The 16003-nt window shown below is 35.9% G+C and overlaps 3 protein-coding genes across 4 annotated transcripts; 2 read left to right on the plus strand and 1 right to left on the minus strand.

Annotated features, from left to right (window-relative positions):
* The first annotated feature begins 753 nt into the window (after positions 1-753).
* Positions 754-6085, plus strand: LOC126586862 (uncharacterized). Its single transcript, XM_050251829.1, has 16 exons — positions 754-1219; positions 1665-1760; positions 1890-2006; positions 2276-2311; positions 2524-2634; positions 2830-2913; positions 2989-3107; positions 3340-3441; positions 3809-3925; positions 4020-4085; positions 4572-4638; positions 4792-4845; positions 5012-5107; positions 5286-5306; positions 5421-5456; positions 5595-6085. Exons 2-16 carry the CDS (start codon positions 1701-1703, stop codon positions 5736-5738), a joined length of 1230 nt encoding a protein of 409 aa, XP_050107786.1. The 5' UTR covers positions 754-1219; positions 1665-1700; the 3' UTR covers positions 5739-6085.
* Positions 6086-7832: 1747 nt separating this feature from the next.
* On the plus strand, positions 7833-11734 carry LOC126586406 (secretory carrier-associated membrane protein 3-like). Of its 2 annotated transcripts, none has more exons than XM_050251248.1 (12): positions 7833-8177; positions 8811-8930; positions 9017-9079; positions 9226-9259; positions 9406-9528; positions 10011-10073; positions 10180-10273; positions 10587-10632; positions 10733-10800; positions 10953-11001; positions 11193-11258; positions 11377-11734. In XM_050251248.1, the coding sequence occupies exons 1-12, from the start codon at positions 8118-8120 to the stop codon at positions 11461-11463; spliced, it is 873 nt and encodes a 290-aa protein (XP_050107205.1). In that variant the 5' UTR covers positions 7833-8117; the 3' UTR covers positions 11464-11734. The 2 variants fall into 2 exon arrangements, with proteins under 2 accessions (XP_050107205.1, XP_050107206.1); XM_050251249.1 differs by having other exon boundaries at positions 7835-8177; positions 8814-8930.
* An 826-nt stretch (positions 11735-12560) lies between these two features.
* Positions 12561-13373, minus strand: LOC126586407 (glycine-rich cell wall structural protein 1.0-like). The gene has a single exon (XM_050251250.1). The coding sequence runs from the start codon at positions 13296-13298 to the stop codon at positions 12837-12839; it is 462 nt and encodes a 153-aa protein (XP_050107207.1). The 5' UTR covers positions 13299-13373; the 3' UTR covers positions 12561-12836.
* Between the last annotated feature and the right edge of the window lie 2630 nt (positions 13374-16003).

The following is a 16003-nucleotide window of genomic DNA, read 5'->3' on the forward strand; positions in this document are numbered from 1 at the left end:
AAAAGAAATCATCATCATTATCCTTAGCTCAAAAACAAAATTATCTTTGTTCTTAGAAAATAAATAACAAATCATTTGGATAAATCTGGTAAATTAATTAAATTGGTTACAAATTTTCCCACCCAAAAACAGATAAAATAAATAAATAAATAAATAAAAGATTTATAGATTTGGACAACAAGGCAAGAAAATGGCAAAAAAGCAACACCCTAGAAAATTAGAAACCCTAAGATCTGTTTTGAGTAGGACAGACGGCGACACTTCACAGTCACAGGTTTTGGTTTTTTTTTAACAAATTCTTGGTTGGTTTTTTGGCTAATTATGTTTCGCCCTTTTAAGTTTGAGGCAACTATCAAAATGATACACAATGTTTTAATTTGGTCGCTTTGCATCTTGAAGTTTTATTTTGGTCACAGGTTTTTTTTTTTTTTTTTTTTTTTTTTTTTACAAATTCTTGGTTGGTTTTTTATCGCTTACACGTTAATTTATATAAGAGTATCATTACATAGTTTAAGAAAGGATCAGACAATCTATTCAACAAATGACATAAATGAATGAAATGTAATATTTAATGGTGTAAAATAAGAAAATTAAAACATTATGACCTATTTTAGAAATTCGTTAGAACATAAAAGGTGTAAAATGCAATTAAATATAAACCTTATTTTTCTTATTAAACAAAATTAAAATAAAATAAAAACAAACAAATGGTGTCCGGTCTGAGATCTCACGAATATAAAAAAGGAACATGATATTTAGGAAATAGGACACAGAAAAGAAACAGACAGACGGAGATCGGAAGGTTCGCGCGCGTCTGATTCGTACAGTGACACTCGTCGTCGCCGGAAAATCAGAACCCCCAAAACATATAAGTAAATGGATTTCTGATTCGTCCTCTGCGCATGCAATAGCTCAATACATCATCAGCAGCTGACTCTCTCCCTTGAAATCCGCCTTTCGACTCTCTCTCCCCTCTCTCTCTCTCTCCTGCTTTCTCTCTCTAAAAAGCGTGTTCTTCCATTTTGCCAAATCCTACGGTCGCCATTGCTTCTGGGTTGGGCTGAAACTTTAGTGAGAGTGTCTGGCTTTCTTTCTTTTCTTTCCGCAGCTGTTGAATCCGACGGTCGTCAAGGCTTGATCTTTCAGCGAATCTCTGCTTTTGGTTTTGCTTTCTTTTGGAGATTCACAGAGGAAGGCCGGAGGTTTTATTGTTTGCATGGTGACTTTTCACTTTTGGGTTCTGTTCAGTCATTGATCAGCTTCAAGTTTCTTCAATTATATCTGCAAAAACAAAGAGGAAACATTTTTGTTTTTTTTCATTGTCTTTTTGGTCTGATTTTTTTTTTCCTTGTTATTTTAAAGAAAATTAACTTTCTGTATGTGGGTTATAGTATTTTTGCCTAATTAAGATCTAATTGGATTGATTTCTGTGTAGAGGTTTTCCCATTGATGGTAAAGTTTAAAAAGAACATAACTTTATGTAGTCCCATTTATAATTTTCTTTAAATTTTGGTGGGTTCTGCAACTTTTCTTGACATTTACTCTGAATAAGATGCATCATTATAAATTGGATCTCAAACTTGGATTTTGGTAAATTTGTGGATTATATATCTTGGTAGCATTTGGTTGGAATTACAAATAATATTGGTTTTTGTTTGATGCAGCTTCTTATGAAAACAAAGTAGAGAACTTGGTTGTCCATGAAGTCGCCAAACTCATGGATATGGATGTTCAAGAAAAAGAATTCTTTTTCTGATGGGGTATGATCCACAATTTCTTACCCTTTTGTGTTTTTGTTTCTGTCGTTGTATTCAGTTGAGTTGGAGCCAAAAGCTTGTATTCCGTTGAGTAACCCGTCTCACGCTCAATAATGTATGATGCCGGTGCAGGGGAAAAGCGGAATGAAGATGAAGCAGCTGTCATTTATGGGAGTTACATGTACCGTAATGTTATTCATAGTGTATAGAACCACCAACTTTCAGTATCAGGCTTATCAGCAGACGGAGGTACCATCATACACACAAGAATTATGATAGCAATTTACTGCATTTGATTGGCCGATTGAAATCATTTTTCTCGGGTTCAAGAGAAACTCAAAAGTAACATAGTAGTAGCGTTATTGTTGTTTTGTGTTTGAGTTTGACCCTGAGTTCTCATAGTCGTTGATAAATTGATTTATTTCTAGCTTTTTGATATCATGGTAATTCCATAATTGCTGTTTTCCTTGTCCTGGTGGTTAGTCTACTGATTGTCCTTTGCTCCTTTCGTTTATTAGATTGACGCAAAGTGGAATCCCTTTGACACAGTAAAGGTAGTGATTTGATCCTCGTGTCCATGTTGCCAAGTTAATGTTTTGTTACCTTTCTATAATACCTTAAAGTAAGACTTCAGTAGCTCTTTTTCCGTTGATTTCCAAATTATGGAGATTACCAGTCCAATATGCAATTCTTTCATGATTGGATCATCCATTGCGGATTGATGTTTCTTCCTTCTTTATATTCTGAGGTTCTTCTGATGCTTCAGGAAATTTTTGCGACTTCGAGAAAGTTGGACAGTTTACCTCGTGGGATTATACAGCCTAGGTCAGATTTAGAGCAAAGGCCTCTATGGTTGACAAGTAGTTCAAGGTTAAGGGTAAGATTCTAATCATCTTGTGCTTAGCACCACCTTTAAGGTTCTTTCTTGCATATCAACTTATCCTCACTAATAGAAAATTGATAGATGATTGCTCAGTTACTGATCATAGACTGCAATGTGTAAAGTGAAGTTTGTTCCTTATGAACTGGATATAGACACTTTTTGTGATTTGGGGTGCTTATTCTGATTCAGGTCGATGATTATAGCAACCGTAACTTGCTGGCTATTCCGGTTGGTATTAAGCAAAAGGATAGTGTTGATGCTATTGTGAGAAAGGTGAGTAATACATTTTTCTCTTATTATTTTCCAAAAGACATCAACTGACACTTGGGCTAATTTTATCCATTTCAGTTTCTTCCAGAAAATTTTACCTTTATCCTATTCCATTATGATGGGAATGTTGATGGGTGGTGGGATCTTGAGTGGAGTAACGAGGCCATACACATAGTTGCCCAGAACCAAACAAAGTGGTAAGTTAATCGTTCCGCTTATGATTCCATATATCTGGCTTGAATATATAACATATATGTAGTGCCTGCAATGTGCTCGTTTGATCGTGATATGAAAAAACATGCAATCTCCTACTGAAAATCTCACAGTTGCAGTTATCCAAGGGGCAATTCCTTCTAGTGCTGTTCCTGGTTTTCCGTTCCGTTTCTCATCTCTCTTTCCTTCATCCTATTTTTTATGATTTATTTTCAGGTGGTTTGCGAAACGCTTTCTGCATCCAGATATTGTGTCCATTTATGATTACGTATTCCTTTGGGATGAGGATTTGGGGGTTGAGAATTTTCATCCAGGAAGGTAATTTTAATGCATCCCAGGACACTTTATGCAACACATACTCTGATTATGTTCGACTCTGAATAGGCTAGTTTTTAGTTAGTTATTCATAATTACATGAGTGTGGGCATATCAATTGAATGTAAGTTCATTGCCTTCTCATTGCATTTTCTTGTACGAAAGCATCTTTTTAGGACTATAATTCAGAAGATTATCTGTTTGAAATTATTTTCATTAGTTAACTTGTCCGAAAATTGTTTAAGAGAGTTTATTTTGTCTAAACATTTTAACTTGATCCCATAGGCAGCATATGGTTTTATTTTCATGCTATTCTCTGGACCATAAATGGCATGATAGCCGGTAACTTAATTTTTGTTTTGTTTCCCAGATACCTTGAAATTGTGAAAGAAGCGGGACTGGAGATATCTCAGCCAGCTTTGCATCCAAATTCAACAGATATACATCATAGAATTACAATTCGTGCTAAAAATAAGAAGTTTCATAGGTGAATATGGTGGTTTCAAAACAACTATCTTAAGTCTATTGATTTACTTTTGTGAGCACTTGTTATCTTAATAACAAGATTTCACTCTTCGCAGAAGAGTTTATGACACCAGAGGCAGCACAAAGTGTACAGAAGCAAGTCAGGGACCACCATGTACCGGGTGAGTTGTCATGCTCATATTAATTTGTATGACAGACACAGCTATTCCTTCCAAGTTTGAAGAATTTTTTGGCTGCTTGTGTGATGAGTAGCTGTGAGGTCTGACCTGCCTCGTATGATGTTTTCTTGGTTTACCACTGCTTCTAAAATCCGTTAAGATGAGAGCTGACAGTTATTCTATATTCTGAGACTCTCTATACGTGTGTAATTCAACTTTTCATCGAGGGGTTGTGAATACCGGAACTTGAATTTAGGATCAAATGTTAGGATGTGGGTTAACTGTTATTCAATAGTCCAACATTGTGTTCTTTTGTCGATTGTCATTCTGGGTGAAGAAAAGTTAATAATTAAGACTAAACATTCCAAGGAGTCATCTGATATCCGAATTGCAAGAATTCTAATCGGCTTATTTTTTGGGATATAGTTTTTCATTTTCTAGAATGGACCATAGGACTTGTTGCTTAGCCTTTTAAATTGACAAATGCAGGTTTGTGGAAGGCATGGCTCCCGTTTTTTCAAGAGCTGCCTGGCATTGTACTTGGCATCTTATACAGGTAGCCGTTGTATCTTAATCTGTTCACCTCTACTATTATATATTGTTGAATAAAACATTATGCTTGCATAATCTGAGCGCCACTACCATGCGTAATACTATGTTAAACATTATCTTCATTAATTCCTCACGGAGCAGCTTTCTTTTTGTTCAGAATGATCTTGTACATGGATGGGGTCTGGATATGAGACTTGGGTATTGTGCACAGGTAAGAACTGCTTTCCTTGTTCTTGTTAGGATCAATTTCCTCATTAGGTTGCTAGAAATTGCTTAGGTTTCTTGCTTTTGCTTGACTATTGCTTATTCAAATCAATAATCCCGAGTCAGTTTACATAACATTCAGCTGGCCATAACTAGAATACTGCGTTTTGTAGGGAGACCGTACCAAGAAAGTGGGAGTTGTTGATAGTGAATATATTGTTCACAAGGGAATACAAACTTTGGGATATGGTGGTTCGTCGACAAACAAGGTTAGTTAATCTCTGCATATTCTTTGTCTGCCAGAGAAGGAAGTTCTCGTGCTTGCAAGTGTTAAACCATAAACATTGCATATCTCTTGCACATGCATATTTGATCCTTGTCAACGGCTCGGTTTTTTTTTCTTATTTTCACCATTAACATTTCCCATTTTTCTTTCCCTATTTCCAGGTTCCTGAGAAGAAGAGTAAGGTAAACTTCACAAGCAATAGCCATCCTTTTGTTTTCTTTGTTTTCTTCATCAAAAGATTCGACAACTACTAGCATTCTAAATTTGATGTTGTTGACTTTGTTAATGATATACAGAAACGAGCTGCTTCAGGGCATGACGTGCGAATTGAGGTGAGACCTGCTGTCCAATATGTAGTATAGATGTCCAAAGTGATCAAGTTATCATGCGAAATCACCAATCCTCTTACCGAACTACTCAATATATGAGCGATGAATTATTTACCAATGTATTGTTGTTTACATTTGCAGATTAGGAGGCAGTCAACGCGGGAGTTTATAACCTTCAAACAGCGGTGGAACAACGCAGTAGAAGAAGACCCGAGCTGGGCTGATCCATTTAAAAGTAGCCTAAAACGCAGGAAACAGCGTAAATTCGACAACTTGAGCTCTTAACTTACAAGTCCTAGCCGAGCTAGTTGAAATTATTAGTGCCTCTTCATTCAGAGGCGCTCAATCTCGTCTATACCCATAGTTTGTGTAGCGTTTCATTGAACCCATAGTTAATTCATTATTTGAATTATTCACAAGTTTTGATCCTTGCAATTCAGATTTTGCCTCCGCCCTGTCGTGGTTCTCGTAAATTCGATATTTGTTCGGGCCGCGGTCCTTGTAAGTTTGATATGTCTCGGTGTAGTTGGTTATGTATATGGATGGTATACACTGGTCTCATATGCATTTTTTACACCAGATGGTTCCGTGAAGATGGCAGTGACAATATAATCAGTAAATTTTGTCCCTTATTTTCTCGGAATCCAAGTTTTTTTTTTCTTTTAATAAATGTAAAAATTACAGACCGTAAGTCAGTAAGGTTCTCAGTTTTGCGAGAGTCGGGGCAACATCTTTTGTACATAGATTTACTTTTGCTTTGCAAAAAAAGTTGCTTCTATGACTCGAATCCGGAGCTATTTTTCTGAATAAATGTAATGCAGAAATGTAGTCTCAATCCTTCTGGAAGCACATGAATAACGCATTAGCGCGTAATCGTATAAATAATCAGGTCAAGTCTTGATCGCTGGTGCCTTGCCTTCTAGTCTAACCTTTATATATTAGAATATGTTGTGAAGCTAATTTTAAAAGTGGGTGAGAGAGAAAGCGACGATAAAGATAGAAAATGATTCAGGTGTACGAGAATTGTGTGCTTAGTTCTTGGTCTTGTATTTTTGTTTTTATATTAATCATGATGAGTTTCTTGTCTTCCATGTTATACAAACTTATGATAATTTGATATCCAAATCTTACTGGAATTCTACTTTAAGTTTGCACAATAATAGTTCTGATTTGTATGTGGTCTAATATTTTAGTAGATAGGGGCGTTGATTTCTACCCATGTGTCCCGGGTTCGAAAATTACCCCTCTTAAATTATTGTAATAGTTTTGAACATCTCCTTCTCTTTAACAATAAAAAGTAAAAAAAAAAAATCATGTTTCTAATTAATAATCCTATTCACAATAGAATAATCATTCTGATAAGAATTTTCTAGTTCTCGGTTAAGTGTTTGCAAATGAGAAGAAAAGTAGGGAATTAATTTCCGAACTTTCATTTTATAAATACATTCATTATTATTTTTTAGCTTTGAATCGAGTAAATTAAAAAATAATTGGTGGACGAAACTCAACTTCTTTGAGGTTCGAATCAAGTAAATTAAAACAAAATTGACGAACAAAAAGAAAACAAAAACAAAGAGAGAAGTGTAGAAGGAAATATAGATGGTGAAAGTTTATAAAACAAAACAAAGTTTTAGTCAATTTAGCTAGAGTAGCTAACTTCGTCTCTTTATTTTCAAAGTTCGAGGTCGAGTTCGTATAGTTTAAGGAGGTCCGAGCGATGCCTGCCTAACTTTACATTGTCTAACCAAAGATTAACAAATTAGGTGGGGCATAAAAAACAAGTACAAAACTACGAAATTTGGTACAACAAAACCCACAGCTAACATCATATGGATTGAGCAACACATCGAATATATGTAAGTAACAACGTTATGTTTTTACCGTTGAAGTAGACACAGTCATCTGTCGAACTCATCATAAAATATATTGCATGCTCATCTCGTACCTAAGACATGATACTTCTTCCAAACAAATAGAGATTTGGAAGCACTTCAAAATGTTGCTAAAATATAGGCATTTGGAATCTTCTCTGGATCTTAATGTTCGGAGGTTTGAAGCATAAGAAGTTAAGAACAAAAAAACCCTGATCATCTTTTGTGAAAAGGAGATCAGAGCTTTTGATTTGTGTGAGATAACCAACAAAATTAATGATAATTATTGATTTTAATTTTAATGGTCCGAATTACCTAATCATTACGTTTCAGACAGTGATATAGGGATAAGATCTCTTTCCAAAATATAGCATCACATTCACATCTCAATGTCATTGTCTGAAAAAACATACCAAAACCAAAAACCCAAAATTAAATTGAATTTTCAATTATGCCCCTAAAATTCTGAAAAATCAAATAAAAAAGCCGCCTTTGGCTGTCAAAAGCTGACAAAGAGTCGACGATTCATCCCCTTTCTCTCTCTAGAAAAAAAAAATAAAAATCAGTAAACCAAAGGCAGCGGTTCTACAGTCTACTCACTTTCTCTCTCTAGATATTCCTTTTCATCTCCTCACAGTTTCCCTTCCACACTTTTGTGCCTGAAACTATATTTTTCTTCAATTTTACTTCTTCCACCACAAGTCTTTTCTTTTATTCTCTTCTCATAAGCTCTCAGATCTCTCGGACAAGCTCTGAGACCGGTCCTTTGGGCGCTCAAATCTCTCTCTCCGCCATGGCTGGTCGCTACGACAGTAACCCTTTTGCCGAAGAAGAAGAAGTCAATCCTTTCTCGGTGAGTTATCTATCTAGATGATTTTTGCTGTTGTTTCTTTTGAAATCAATTGAATTCGAACTGGGTTTTCTGATTTGGTGAATCTGGTTGATAAAGTCGTCGACTTGGATTTGGACTTGGGTTTTAGAGATTTTAAGATCTGGGTTTTGCTGTCGAATTGAAGTGAATCAAGTCAACATATCTGAATCCCACTTCGAAAATTTCATGGGTTTACTGTCTGTGTTTTCAAAATTTAAAATTTTAATTATATCTGTTTGCTCGAGCGGTTATGATTGAATCCTTGTATAGAAGTAACCTTATCTAAATCCAATTTACGCTTTTTTTTATTTCTTTTTTTTTTTCCCGTTATTTATTTATTTATTTATTTTTGGTCAATTTTGAGTTGGGTATTTGTGGGTTATTGGATTCCAGTCAGAATTTTGAGTTGGAAATATTTGAGCGCACATGTAGATACCAAGCTATGTATGTATCTATCTTGTTTCAGATTAAGCTCTACCATTTGGGCAAGGCATGGGTGTTGTAAACTTATCAGGCGCATAAAACATAAATCATGGATTTATATGTAAAAACAGAGAAATAATTTGCTTTTTTGTACGCATTGTTTGAGCTCTTATGATGTGCTAACATAATTAGCAGAATCCTGGAATTGTTGCTCCTGCCAAAAACTCAAGACTTTCACCTCTTCCTCCTGAACGTGCTGGTTTCAACTACGGCCTTGGCGACCCCGTTGATATACCTATCGATGGAAATGCAGTAAGTTTTAATCTCAGATTGTTAGTTAGGCAATTGAAGTGGACTTCTTTTGTTTACTAAGTGTAGGTTTTTTTTTTTAAATATAGGATTTGAAAAAGAGGGAGAGGGAACTCCAAGCTAAAGAAGCTGAATTGAGAAAGCGGGAGGAGGTATGACTTGAAAGATATTCTGAATTCTGAAAGTGTGAATAATCATTCAAAGATCATGGCAATAAATGTTTCAGCAAATTCCCTGTTGTGGTTTTTTTATTCATCCAAACAAGTTTTTCACTGTCATCTTTTGTGATATTATGCAGATTGTAAGACGGAAAGAAGAAGCTGCCGCACGTGGTATTTTACTTTGACTTATTTTTCTGAGATACTTTTTCTCCTCATTCTGGGGGAGGTTAAAATAATGGTTTTCGAAACACTTACAAGTTTGACATCCTTTGAAATTTTATCGACTAATGTTTTCCATCGTCCCTTTTGTTTTGCAGCTGGAATTGTTCTTGAGGAAAAAAATTGGCCACCTTTCTTCCCAATCATCCATCATGATATTGCAAATGAAATACCAATTCATTTGCAGAGGGTGCAGTATGTTGCATTCACAACATGGTTAGGTATGTCAGTCATTGTTTTATTTATGGATATGATTATGCGTTGACTCTATATCACAATTCTTATTGCAGAAACTTAAATCTAAATTATATTCACATATGCGCTGGCTTTTTGTTCCCTTCACTGGAAATTATGATTGTTGATGGTGGATCTTAGATTATGGTGTTAAGGCTTGAAAATTTGAGGAAAACCAAAACTTCAAACAATCATAAGTATAGAAGTTGGTCATAGTCTCTCTCTATATGTATCATTACATGAGCTTGGCTTCTAAAGCTAACCTATTGTGCTGAGCAGATTTAGTTTCTAGTCATCTGTTTTTTTAGCATTACTTCATCTCTATATGTATAAGATGGGTGTGAGATAGGCTGCGTGAGTCTATCTGTGTAGTGTGATGTTTTATAGCTTATGTTATTGTTTATGTCCTAAACTTCTAAAGTTCATTGAAGGCTGCCTAAATTTTGTGATGATCGGTGGTGTTATGCAGGACTTGTTCTTTGCCTTTTCTGGAATGTAATAGCTGTTACTACGGCATGGATTAAGGGGGAAGGTGCGTGTGAAAACATACTTGGCAACTGTCCTGCATGTAAACAAGTACTCATTTTGGATCTATCTCATGTTGGGTGAAATTGATCGTTTCCTGATCTTTGGTGTAGGGGTAAAAATTTGGTTCCTTGCTGTTATCTACTTCATATCAGGGGCTCCTGGATCCTATGTCTTGTGGTACCGTCCACTGTACCGTGTTTTCAGGTATATATTGCCCATTTTTATTGAATCCTGCCAGAGTCCTACTTCTGTATACGACTTGTTTATAGCCAAAAGGAACTCCTTTAAAGCTTGGACACCATGTGAGACTATTATGAAGCAACAAAGAACCAGTTATGGAAGATTTAGGGAATAAAACTTATTGGATTTGGGTAATATGACAGTAGTATTGATGATGGTTATGAGGAATTCATCTGGTTACAGCATATGTAATTGTTTCAACCATGATGAATATAGCTGCTTAATTTGTAGCTAGCTATAGTATTGGTTTGAATTCTCTAATTTTATCTTCTTGCAGGTCCGAGAGTGCTTTAAAGTATGGATGGTTTTTCTTGTTTTATCTGGTAAGCTATCCCAAATTTTTGTTGTTGTAGTTGATATGCAGTCCACATTGTCATTTAGCATAATTAACTAGTTACATATTCCATTTTCTTCTACCAACAGATCCACATTGGCTTCTGCATCTTTGCTGCGGTTGCTCCTCCAATATTCTTCAAGGGAAAATCTCTCACGTATGTAGTTTAATTGAATTTCCCTTAACACTTTTTAGACATTTATGATTGATCAATGGATTATTTATTTGGAGCGTGCTGATGGATATACAAAGTGAACGTTTTCTCCTGTGTATGCTGCTTATGATTTTATTCGTGTGCTTTTGAAACAGTGGCATTCTGCCTGCAATTGATGTTCTTGGTGACCATGTTTTGGTTGGGGTAAGAGTGTTGGTTCCATAAGTATATTGTTCTTCTAATATTTTGTATGGCTGCCCAGCCACATGAGTGTTGCACATTCAGAACCTTTGAGAGGATATGGGTTAAAAGCTTATTCCAAATGTTTTCAAAATACGGGAGGGAGAAACCAAACGGTCCTCAATGATAACTTTTTATTTTTCCATTGCTTGCAGATCTTCTACTTCATTGGATTTGGAATGTTCTGTCTTGAATCAGTGCTGAGCATCTGGGTCATTCAGGTCTAGTTCCAATCCCAAATATCGTTGCCAAATTGTCACGAAAAAGAAAAGCTAGCATTTGTTATTTGGTCTTTTATAACACATTTCCCCCCTCCCCCCTCCCCCTCTACATGTGCAGCAAGTATACATGTATTTCCGAGGAAGCGGTAAAGCCGCTGAAATGAGGCGTGAAGGAGCGAGAGGAGTCGTGAGGGCAGCACTTTGAAGCTAAGGTCTTGTATGGAGAAGAAAAGATGGCGGACTTGTGTATTTGATATAGGTTGTAAATGCCCCTTTAGTTACAGGATTATGGTTTTGTTCGAGCCTTCATTTTTTATTTGTTCCGTCGTATTACGCCTGTTTCATAGATGATTTTTAAGTGCTACTTCTGTTTCTATACTGGAGAATATGATTAGGAGGCTTGACATCACTGGCTTGCTAGAAACATCATGTTTTCTTCATTTTTCTGTTTCTGAGAAAAACTCTTAATTCCATAATTTTTTTTTTTTTGCTTAAATCTTTTGATTACTGCATTTTTTTTTTGGTTTACTGCGTTCTTTCAACCGTATTATAAAATTTCTAATCTTTTGAACTCGTTTCCTCTGAAATCCGTTGTTGTATGATAGAATTTTCCGATAATCAAGCTGCTTATTAGGTATTGATAGGCTGCCTAACTTCTCAAAACGTTAATTGTTACTGTTTTGAGAGTGCTTTTGTGTTAAGTGATTAATTTCTATGACTTTGCAAGGTACCCTTTGTTGTACCTCCATGGATTGAACACAAAAACCCTAAGTTATACAACTCGTGTTTTTAAAAGAATTGAAAGTTTTGTTGGCGAAAATGTTTTCGGGTTTTAAAAGCACTTTCATCAAAAGTGTTTTCAGTCATTTTAAAAGCATTTCTAAAAACGAGCCAATATATTTATGAAAGCAACTTGTCGTGGAAGAAATTTATTACAAAAGTTATATTACCTTGTTTTAAGAATCAAGAATGTTAAAGATTGTTAAACAATCAATCAACCCTATGTGGATTGGAAATGCTTTTGTTAAAGTACTTTTGTTCATAACGGGCTTCTATTTAGAGGCACACCAAACTTTTCAATAAAAAAGTCCCTAGTGTTTCTTGGAAAACACACTTTTATGGGGAAAAAGATTTTCAAGTGCTTTTATAACTCAGAAGCAGTTTAACCTTTTAAATACCTTTTAAATATTATCAGATATGATTTTGTTGTGAATGAACTGCTTCTTCTGATCATTGTTATAAGCGTTTTTGTTATCTAAAAACGGTTTAGATGTCAGCTTGTGAAGCAGGAGAACATTAGTCTTTAGATAAAGCAAAATCACATATCATATATTTTAGGTTTGTGGTCACTCACAAACCAAACTCACTCTTAAGGCCCTCAAAATAGTAGTAGAAAAATAAAAGGAAATTAAAATAGAGTTTGTCTCATAGAAACTCTTGCACTCAGAAATCCATATATATCCATGGTCTACTTAGAAGGCTCACATCACATCACATCACATGCATAAACATACTAATTATAGTAACTATTACCGGCTACCGGCTGCAGTACCATAACAAAAGGAGCAGCCTATTCATCTAGCAGTAAGCAGTACACTTCTTGCAGTCGATAGTGCACCCACCGCCGCCTCCGCCGCCACCATAACCCTTCCCTGACCGGCTGTAGGATGTGAAGCACTTAGCAGGGCACGTCAGCTTCTTCTTGTAGCACGGACCCTTTTCTTTACACACAAGAGAAGTCCTCACAGTTCCACCCTTGGAGTACCCTCCATTCGGACCGCCATACCCGCCTCCATATCCGCCACCCACACCGCTTCCAAAACCCTTTCCAAACCCTGGTATGTCAAACCCGGGCGGGAAAAACCCCCCTATGCCACCACTGTTGCCACCCCCACCACCACCACCATTAGCAGCACCACCTTTGTCCTTTGAGTTCTTGAGCTCAGCTGAGAAGGCTCCATCGGATCCCGGTCGGGCTGCGATGCCAAGTGAAGCAGTGAGGAGCAAAGTGGCTAGGAATAGACTTGTTGCTGGGATCATTTTTCTGGCTTTTTGGAAAAGCACTTATGGAGAGAGTGATGAGATAGAGAAGAGAAGGGATTGTTAGGGGATATGGTGAATATATACAAGTGGAGGGATTGTGGTGGGGGGGGAAGGTTACCAAAAGAAGGGCATTAATTGAGAGCGTGTTGGAGGACAGTTACGTAGACGTCCTCTCATGAACGGGGAGTAGGTTGGGTGCCATTACTATCCTTCTTTTACTGTCTTATAGTATTACGTAATAAGTTGGACACATGAAGTTTGGTCTATGTATTAAGTGACAATTTGACATATATGCCACATTTTGTTCTTGATGGGGGCCCTCGTGAAGTTATTGTAGGTTGGATGTATTTGATTGTTACACGACATGATCGGTTAAGATATCGGGTATGTCACGAAAATGATACGAATACGAAAAACACGACACGAATGCAAAATCTAATAGAATACTGTAAATTAGAGTAAATTGTAATTATGGTCTCTTAACTTTAACTCAATTGGAGCAATGGTCCCTCAACTAAAAATTCATTACCATTGGTCCCTCAACTTATCAAAACGTGCAACTATGGTCCCTTAACTAAAAATCCATTACTATTGGTCCCTCAACTTTAATTCAACTGGAGAAATTGTCCCTTAATTTTAACCCAATTGTAGCAATGGTCCTTCTAACATAACTCGTTTTGACAAAAAATTTGACGTAGTTGACGAAAATGACCATAATTACACACTTTGATGAGTTGAGGGACCCTAATTGTATAAATTGTCATTCCAACATAACTTATTTTGACAAAATTTTGACGAAATTGATGAAAATGTCTATAACTACATATTTTGATAAGTTGAGGGACCAATGGTAATGGATTTTTAGTTGAATGATCATTGCTCCAATTTGATCAAAGTAGAGGGACTATTGCTACAATTTACTCCTGTAAATTAATATCCAGTATCAGCCAATTTATACCCTTTTCGTTTCTACTGAGTCGGTTGAATTATAAGCATGGCATAAGAACTACATGTTGATGTTATTGGCGCTTTTTTATTGCAAGATTTTGATCATACGTCTTTTGATGGTTGGTTTCTTGTCAAATCTCTCCAATTTGATATCTTGTTTCTCCAATTAAAAGGTGAAAAGTAGTTCGATAACGTTGATTCTTAATATAGATAATAATTTATGACCTGAAAAAGAAATTAGCTCTAATTTGAAAGTTGAAACTACAGCTTTCCTATAATTTGGCAACATTTTTCTCCCAAAATTTTTCTATGAGATTGATTCAAATATTGTATAATTTGCAATGGAAATTAAATTTCTTTTAGGTTTCGAACACGTGACAAATAAATATTGGATACTAATTAGATTTGGGTGTTCTAGGGTTGGGTTTAAGGGGATGCAGCAATCTTAGAAGGTTATGGGCTATGTCTTATAGTTCACGCCCCCTAAATCCTAATTTGCACGATGGATGGACCAAATATGGTAACATTCATCACTTGATAGCCAAAAGTTGAGGTGAGAAGTGTATAGTCTATTGTAAAGCATCATTTTCAACTTTTATATGCATATATTCTTAAATAGTAAGTGAAAATAATTTTAAGCTCAGATCTTATAAATGGCGAGTCTAATATTAATTTATTTCTTAAAGAAGATGAACAATGTCCTTCAAGACTATCATTGTAAGATCTTTAGTCTTAATAAACCAGATCACATGTCAAGTTGTCAAGAGAGGAGCTGACCAATTAAAGTTGGAGGGCCGACCACCTTTATGATCATTTATGACTAAGTCCATACAGATATATGTCTCCGATCTCTCAAGTCTGAACTCCCAAAAGAAAGAAAAAAAAACTTGTTCTGCATCCTCCAATCCGAAGAGCTAGGTTAGATATTTTTATATTTGAAGGTAAATTTTACCATCCATCTGTTGGGAATGGGGGTTTTCCTACTAATTTGAAGACTTAGGGTGTGTTTAAGTTAGTTTTAATCGGAAGTTTCACTGATTAGTTATAAGTCTACGCAATAAGATTCGGGCTAGTTAAATATCACTCTCTCTCCATTGTGCTGACAACCACTTTTTTTTCTTCTATCTACTATTAAGCAATTGATTGGGAGTTAGACCATTCAATAAACATTGATGCTTTGTAATACCGAGGTCACCGTCCTTGCTTTAGTTCAATTAATTGCATTTCTACGAGTTAAGATTTCAGAAAGATTTTTCAGTGTGTTCGGAGTACGGGACGATACGCCAAATATTCTCAACAATTGTTGGAAAACTCTTTTTTCAAGTGTCGACCCTCCAATTGTATAATTACATGTAATGTACCACCTGTATTCTAGACACACAAAAATATTTCAAGATTTCATGTGGATTGCTATTAAGAAGATTGATGACTTGTATAACTAGTTGCATCCAAAAACACGGGTGAGATTTATTTCAACTTCTGCTCGTGCGTGCTTCATCTGTCAGAGTCAGAGACTCTCAGTGTGAGTGTCTCACTCATTTTTATCTCAAGGTATCAATCACAGCTTGGGATGCCAAGCGCGTTATACGCTCCTTCACAAAAGGTTATGGTACTGGAATAACTTTGCGTGATATAACCAATTTACGTGTTATAGTACTGATGAATTAGCTACCACATATTATGTTTCGCTAGTACAGATAATTACAAAGTGAGAAGAGTCGTTTTTATACATTCAATGTGGTTGTTGACATCAA

The sequence above is a fragment of the Malus sylvestris genome, chromosome 10, assembly GCF_916048215.2.
Source record: "Malus sylvestris chromosome 10, drMalSylv7.2, whole genome shotgun sequence".
Taxonomy (NCBI): domain Eukaryota; kingdom Viridiplantae; phylum Streptophyta; class Magnoliopsida; order Rosales; family Rosaceae; genus Malus; species Malus sylvestris.

Excerpts from the sequence above, each read along its gene's own strand:
- LOC126586407 (XM_050251250.1), bottom strand. The coding sequence starts at position 13,298 with ATGATCCCAGCAACAAGTCTATTCCTAGCCACTTTGCTCCTCACTGCT.
- LOC126586862 (XM_050251829.1), top strand. The coding sequence starts at position 1,701 with ATGAAGTCGCCAAACTCATGGATATGGATGTTCAAGAAAAAGAATTCT. Across the intron at positions 3,442-3,808 it reads GAGAATTTTCATCCAGGAAG|ATACCTTGAAATTGTGAAAG; the intron begins GTAATTTTAATG and ends TTTGTTTCCCAG. Across the intron at positions 3,926-4,019 it reads AAAAATAAGAAGTTTCATAG|AAGAGTTTATGACACCAGAG; the intron begins GTGAATATGGTG and ends CACTCTTCGCAG.
- LOC126586406 (XM_050251248.1), top strand. The coding sequence starts at position 8,118 with ATGGCTGGTCGCTACGACAGTAACCCTTTTGCCGAAGAAGAAGAAGTC. Across the intron at positions 10,633-10,732 it reads GGTTTTTCTTGTTTTATCTG|ATCCACATTGGCTTCTGCAT; the intron begins GTAAGCTATCCC and ends TTCTACCAACAG. Across the intron at positions 10,801-10,952 it reads TTCAAGGGAAAATCTCTCAC|TGGCATTCTGCCTGCAATTG; the intron begins GTATGTAGTTTA and ends CTTTTGAAACAG.